The following is a 7,500-nucleotide window of genomic DNA, read 5'->3' as shown; positions in this document are numbered from 1 at the left end:
CGCTGCAGACATGGCATCATCCATCACGGTCATCAGCTGCTTATCGCATGGCAGCAATTCAGCAAAGGCCTTGGAATGGCAACAACATTCCTAGCAGTTATTAGGCCAAGGCTCCAAGGGACAAGGCTCCTGTTATAGGCACAGCCTTGCGGACAGGAAGTGACTGCCGGAGTTTAATTTGGAAGGTTATGGGGTTTGTGTGCTCTTAGTGCATTCTTAACACGTGTTGGAGCTCACCTCAGCCTTCTTTACTTAACACCAGTGGAAGTATCCAAGCATAAATGGACCTCTCAGTGTACTGGAGGGAACAGGAAGCAGACAGGAGAGAAAGTGTGTCAGAAGGGTGGGGTGTGTGTGTGTGGGGGTCTCTTGAGTGGATCTTGGGCTAGCAAGCTGACGAGTGGCCTTGGAATGTGCTCTTACACAAACAGAGAGCCGCCTTCCTTACCATTCTAGCCACTTGTGGAGTACATGAAGACTGTGAGGGACTTAGGCGTTAGGCAGGAAGGGTGGAATCTATATGAAAGAACTGGTACAAAAAGAAACATATCCTGCACAGGACTCTGTGGAACACCCTGAAACAGCACAGAACATTTCTTTTTACTTGTAAAAAAAGAGGAAGTCGAGTGTTAAATGGTGATGCTGATGATAATGAAGGTAATGAAATATGCAGTGGTAATAGAGGTGAACTATGACCTACTGTATCTGTAGGACAAGTCAATATTTTAAGTTAACAAATTGAGATTTTGCATTTGTTGAATGTGGTGACACATAATCAGTCAATTTGATGTTTTATTTTATTTGTGTCATATTAAACATCACCCTCTGTCAGGTCAATATCCATCACATCATCATACCACATCATACCAAGCTCTATTGCAATGCAGTTCTGGAATAATTTGCTTTGGTATGAAATAGAAACAACTTCAAATCAGAACAAATCAATCTGGCAAAAAATGCTAACCAGTAGCAGGATAACTTATCCATTGGGAGCTAAATTGAGCTAATTGTCAGTGTAGTGTAATCTGTCATCCAAGCCAGATATTCACCTATCTGTCCAACAATGTGTCTAACAATGTCCCGGTTTCCTGTCTTCCAGTCATCCCACATTAAAACTGACCTGGAAAACACAGGGCTCAGTCTGGAGTCCTGAGTCAGTCGAAAAGATCCTATTGTTCAAGCCATGCGGCTGGAAACACCAAAAACATGAACTGGCATAATGACAAATATAGCCCACTTTACAAATAAGAAAAGGAAACAGAGCAAGACCACAGTCTAAAATTAGGGGGTTCCACAGGATTCAAGACCCGGTCCACTCACTGCTCCTATAATGTGGAAACCCCCCCTTAGGGGCAGTCCGGAAAGTCCATTATACTGTGTTGGTAAGACTTGTGTATACTATATACTTGTGTTGGTAAGACTTGTGTATACTATATACTTGTGTTGGTAAGACTTGTGTATTTCCCTGCACTGTATTCGGTCTCAAAAAAATGAAGAGAGACATGTTATGTTCTGAGTGAAGTGTTAACTTACGAAAACACTTCTAAATGTGACAGGAAATGAGGAATATCTTTCCAGGTTACGTTCCATTTAAAAAGCCAAACAGGAAGTGAGGTACTGAACTTCCTCTCACCTTGTTGCATGCACTTGCATACAGTTACAGGCCAGTCTGTGTGCTTGGTGAGTGCTCCATACTGTGTGGGTGGGTCGTTAAAATCTCTATTGGTGTTATATGCAGCCTGCGTGGGTCAGGTCCTGATCTCAGTAGCAGGGATCATCCTGGCCATTGTGAGCCTTGTGTACACACCCTGGGACCTATTTATAGATCACACCCTCGTCGTCTCCTCTCTGGACCTCCACCCTCACAATCAAGGAAAAAAAAAAAAAAAAAACTCCATTCATCAAAGCCAGAAATGGACACAAGGCAGTAAGGACAATGTTTGAAAGGAAGGTGAAGATAAACTGGGCCAAAGATATATAAAGAAACAGAGGCCACATTCTGCTTGCTTTACGAGATGCATCATATGAGGATATAAAAGATATGAATGTGTTTTTGTCATGCCAATGGAGCAAAATACTGAGAGGAAGAGATCCACATGATTGAAAGCACTGCCACAGTGTTTTCGCTCATTAACTGACCATTCAGTGGCATCAAAGAGCCTTTGGTTGTCATCTAAGGAGATACCATCAGACCCTCATGACACAAATCACATGCTTTGGCTCTAACATGGTCTTCTCTATCCTCAGCTCAGAAAGAGAGAGAGAGAGAGAGAGAGAGAGAGAGAAAGAGGGAGAGAGGGAGAGAGGAAGATGTAGGCATACACAGGATAAGAGAAGATAAGGGAAGATGAATAGATAGTGTTGGGGAAAAAATAAGGGGCTTGTGCACAGACAGATTCCCACACACATGAGGCAGAAGTAGACTGAGGCACAGATAGAATGAAAATATCATAATCATAATGAGATACCAGGCTAATTCTCATCCAACTCTAACTCTGTCAAGTGATGGGAGAGTGTGAAGAGAGAATGACCACATTGTGATGGCAAAAAGACCCCAAACTCGTTGAGCTGCATTGTCAGGGAGTAACACACAGAAACACACACACACACACACACACACACACACACACACACACACACACACACAAACACACACACACACACACACACACACACAAGCGCACACACACAGGCCCCCTCCCTGGGCTGGCATGTTTGGCAGGTCACACCACTGACACCCACTGAAGCGCTTCTCTGACAGGGGCCTCTTCTTTCATCCCCTCCACCAGCTTTCTTTCATCCCTTTAGCCCGCCGGCTCTCCTCCCCGACTCAAGCCCCTCCCGAGCCCCCCCAACCCCCCAGCCTCAGGTGCAGGTGAGGGGGCAGAGGAGAGGTGGGCGGTGGGGGCTGGATGAGGAGAAACTAAAGAAGCCATTGTTCAAGCCCCACGGCCAGACCCAAAGGAAGAGGAACAGGGTTGGAGGAATGAAGACTGCTCCTGGAGGGTGAGCGCACATCAAAAGACCCGCAGAGACGAGACAGAGAGAGAGAGAAGAAGAAGAAGAGGAGGAAGAGAGAAAGAGGAGTGAGAGAGATGTTTCAAATGGCAATGCAGGAGGCCAGTGAGGTGGAGCAAAGGGGGCTCTAATTGAGAGGTTAGCAATTAATTTGCTCCCTCTGTGTACTGCTGCTCAGCGAGTGGTCTTTTGCACACAATCAAAGCCCTTTTCTCTGTCTCTGTGCTCCTCACTGCATCCTACCCAACTCCCCGCCCCCTTTTCCCCTTTTATCTCTTGTTCCTGTTTTGTTGCCAAGAGAGCACACAAGCGGAACTTCCTGTTCAAAACGATAGGATGTCATAGGAACGGGAAGTCAGGTCACTATCTGTAACCAAGAGTCGTGTACAGAGGGCTCTCTCAGCAGAAGTACTGTGTGTATGTATATATATACACATATATATATATATGTGTGTGTGTGTGTGTGTGTGTCCGTAACCTCGATTCCATGTTATATAAGGTTGGTCTGACCTCTTAAGCATGATTACGGTAAGCTGCAGGTATGTCTGGAAGTACTTGGGAATGACTTCAGCTTCTGCATCACAAACAAACCAGGCTTTTATGGAGGTCCTTGTACATGAGGGCCTCATAGAATAAGCACGTCTGGCTGTGTATGACAAACAGAGAGTCCACGAGTTACATGTTCTTTACACATGTATATGCAACTTCTTCTGGAATAAATGTGTCTGTTTGTTTTTTAAGCGTTTCATGAGTTTGGTTGAGTGACTTCTCAGGAAAGTGACCTTGGATGAAACGCATACCCACATGAACTTTCCCACTTGGAGAGTGCACTTCAAGCACTCCAGATATAGCCTCCAATGCAGAGTGTGGCCTTGATTATTCATTAGGCATGCAAACATGAGACGGATTGTGCAAACTTTCCCATGAGTCAACACTTCCTGGTATTCCAGGAACCCGAATTTCCTTCATCTTCACCTCCAGGACAAAGGAATGGGCCATGAAACCACAGATCTGCAGGGAATGCTGACTACGTCTGGGATACATATGGATACTATGACACTTTAAACGTTCATCTTACTTTGATATGTCCAGCTGAGTTTTGTTATTATGTATGATCAATTGAAGAGTTATTAGAGACTACAGAGAAGCAATACATCCAAATTCCATACCGATCACAAATCCTGGTTTCTGCTATACCTTGGACAGAATTCAAAGTACATAACATCTAACATAACATCATAGAATCTTCTTAATTCACATCCATTGCCTGGAAGTGGAATGGAGCCATGGACATGGACTGTGCAGTTTTGGTTTTGGGGTGCATCTGGTCATAGGGAGAGTCAGTGTGATGTAACCAGCAAATTCCCCCTGTGTGTGTGTGTTTGTGTTTGTGTGTGTGTGTGTGTGTGTGTGAGTGTGTGTGTGCGGGCCTTTGTATGGCACAGCGGGGGCTTTGATGCGACATGAACACTGCTCTTTGTGCTCATCTCTGGGCCCTGTCCCCTGGCCCCTGTCATGTCCGGTGTGTGGCTCTGAAGCGGGGTCGTTACATAACTACCACCTCCAGCCCCCGGGCAGGCCGAGTCCGCGGGCCCGCTGCCATGGGTCACAAACCAGACCCAGCTCCCCCAGGTTACTTAACTGCCAGAATGGCCCTTTATAAGGGTGTGAGGAGACAGGGAGGGCCCTTACCACAGGGGTTAGGACATGGCCTTTCATTAGGATGGAACAGAGGGCCATACCACCATGATAACAATGGGAAGATATGGTGCCTTCTGGAGTATAGTTTGTGGTTGCTGTTTGTGGTGGCTGTTGCTGAACTCAACAATACAAGCAGAAAAACACACAAAACAGTTGGCACACACATGCACAACTGCTGATACATTTGCATGTGATGTGCATACAAAAGAACATACAAACATACACACACACACACACACACACACACACACACACACACACACACACATACACACACACACATAAACAGATGAATGATGAAAGAATCTCACACACATGCACACAAACAAACACACACACAAATATATACAGTATAAACAGATTTACACACACATATAAATAGATTCACACACAAAAACACACATAAACAGAATGAAAGAACGAATCACACGCTCACACACTCACACACACACAAGCTGTAGCGTGAGAGGCACAGAGTGTCTCCCAGCAGGCAGGCAGACAGTGGTGGGAGACGGGTCCGCCTCTGGATGCTCTCCAGCATTGTCTCCCGGCTCTACACACAGGCCCAAGTGTGTGTGTTGAGACCCCCAACCGGACGTCTGACGGTCCGGCTAGCCGCACACACATTCCTGACCCCCTCCCCGTGTGTTCCGGTACCAGCGCTATGGCTGATGGGCACATTAAGAAACCCCAAAGGTTTGGCACTAGGCTGACAAGGGATATGACACTACTAGCATATAGGCTAGTTTTGATCTGACTCATCTACTCATTATAGGGATTGTCAACATTTTTTTTTCTCGTCACCTGTTTCCTGAATTTCTGAACAATTCCCAGCACACCGTAACACCGGGGCACATGAAACTTGGTGGGCAAACTGGGTATGTAGCCTCACTTTTTTAAAGTATATATTTTTGGGCTTTTATGCCTTTAATACAACAGGACAGTGGAGAATGACAGGAAGTGAGGAGAGAGAGTTGGGGTGGGATCCGGACAGGACCACGGGGCGGGAATCAAATCAGGGTCGCCGGCGTACGGTGCAGGCACCCCAGCCAGTTGCGCCACGGCCAGGGCCTCCTCACTAGACTTTTACGGAAAATTTTTGTTTGGTGCACAGACATGCACACGCATAAACACTCACACATACACACAGTCTCACACACTACACTACAGCCGATAATGGTTCTTTTCAGTAAATGACTTAGCTCCTGCTGATGTTTGCAGTTTGTCTCCACCCTTCTAGAAGTAGGAGAGAAATACTGCAGATGACTTGCCTGCCTGCGGTTAGCCTGTGGTTAGCAACATAGCTCAAATTAGTCCTCATCCAGCGCTTAAGAGGGTGACAAACATCTGTGGAGAATGCTGAGGGTGCCAAGCTGCCAAAGATCATCAGGATCTGATGATAGGGACCATAGAAAACGCATCCAGATCCTAAATTCCAGCACACACCAATGACAGACCAGATTACAGCAGATGCACTGGACACTAGAGTTATGGATGGATGGAGTTTTCCCTCAACTTAACTGCCATGAGTAACTCCCAGCAAAACAGAACACATTAAGAATGAGTTCTTAATGTAATATTTCAGTACCAGTATACTAAACTATATTCATTATGCTCAGTGATTGTATTTACTCACATTTATTGTATTTATTTACTGTATTTGATGATACTGCATGGTTTAGTTTAGTTTAGTATTGCATGGTAAACTTATAGTTTATAATAAGTTACATTTTTATGTCCACTTCACCATGCCACACCAAGGAAGGAGTTTTTCTGAGAGATTGCTGATCTGTCTGCGATGGTTATGAAGCTCCCTGTTTATTGAGCATTGAGGAAAAGGTCCGAGGCATGACCTTGCTCCACTAACAGCTAAAGGCTAATGGGGAGTTTTTAAAGTCTTGCAGGGGAGATTTACAGCAGGAAACACCACAGAGAGAGGGAGAGGAGGAGGGAGAGAGAGAGAGGGAGGGAGAGAGGGTGGTAAAGACTGGAAGATATTGAGGTGTCAGAGAGAAAGGCAGAGAGAAAGTGTGTGTGTGTGTGTGTGTGTGTGTGTGTGTGTGTGTGTGTGTGTGTGTGTGTGTGTGTGTGTGTGTGTGTGTGTGTGAGAGATAGATAGATAGATAGATAGATAGATAGATAGATAGATAGATAGAGAGAGTGAGAGAATGAGAGAGACAGAGAGAGAGAGGAGGCTTAGAGAATAGCAAGCAGGTCCAGGGCTTATCTTCAACAGATGGACTGCTGTGGGAAAAGTGTTGCATGTGAGTGTTTTGCTATCTGACACATTTTCACCCTCAGCCACCAGCTGAACTTGGTGTACTACACACATCATGAAACTCCACCAGTGGTCACAACACAGAGACAAACTCCAGGCTCCCATCACAAGATCTCAATCCAAACGAGGTGACATGCAGATAAACGCCTGACCGCAGACTGAATTGTCAGAACTAAAAACACAAAGACAAATCCAAGGATCAGACTTACTTGAGAAGTAAATATAAAAACAAACACAGTAAAATATATCTTACAATGTCCACTGTGATTACTGGATGACAACCTATCAACAAAGCAGAACCGCAAGACAACAGGAAAGACAAAACTATGACACTGCAGAGGAATGGTCAAAGGGGAACAAAAATAAAATGCCAACTCAGCCAGAGATGGCGCCCAGTGTGGAGTGGACTACATCTAACCTACTGACTCATGTCACCCCCAACATTCCCCAAAGAAAGAAAGGATGACATCCATCATCCACACTTACCCGCTTTATCTTTCTCT

General features: G+C 45.3%; 1 protein-coding gene across 2 annotated transcripts in view; it reads right to left on the bottom strand.

Moving 5' to 3' along the window:
* The window catches only part of dlc1 (DLC1 Rho GTPase activating protein), a 146,921-nt gene that overhangs the window by 67,886 nt on the left and 71,535 nt on the right, over positions 1 to 7,500 (bottom strand). For both annotated transcript variants that reach the window (XM_048240386.1, XM_048240378.1), the window contains exon 5: positions 7,484 to 7,500. This exon is cut by the window's right edge and continues 17 nt beyond it. In XM_048240386.1, the coding sequence (XP_048096343.1) occupies positions 7,484 to 7,500 (17 nt within the window). The remainder of the gene's footprint in view (positions 1 to 7,483) is intronic.

This window comes from Alosa alosa, chromosome 1 (assembly GCF_017589495.1).
Source record: "Alosa alosa isolate M-15738 ecotype Scorff River chromosome 1, AALO_Geno_1.1, whole genome shotgun sequence".
Classification (NCBI taxonomy): Eukaryota; Metazoa; Chordata; class Actinopteri; order Clupeiformes; family Clupeidae; genus Alosa; species Alosa alosa.
Note: the sequence above shows the minus strand (reverse complement) of the source record. Positions and strands in the feature narration are given on the sequence as shown.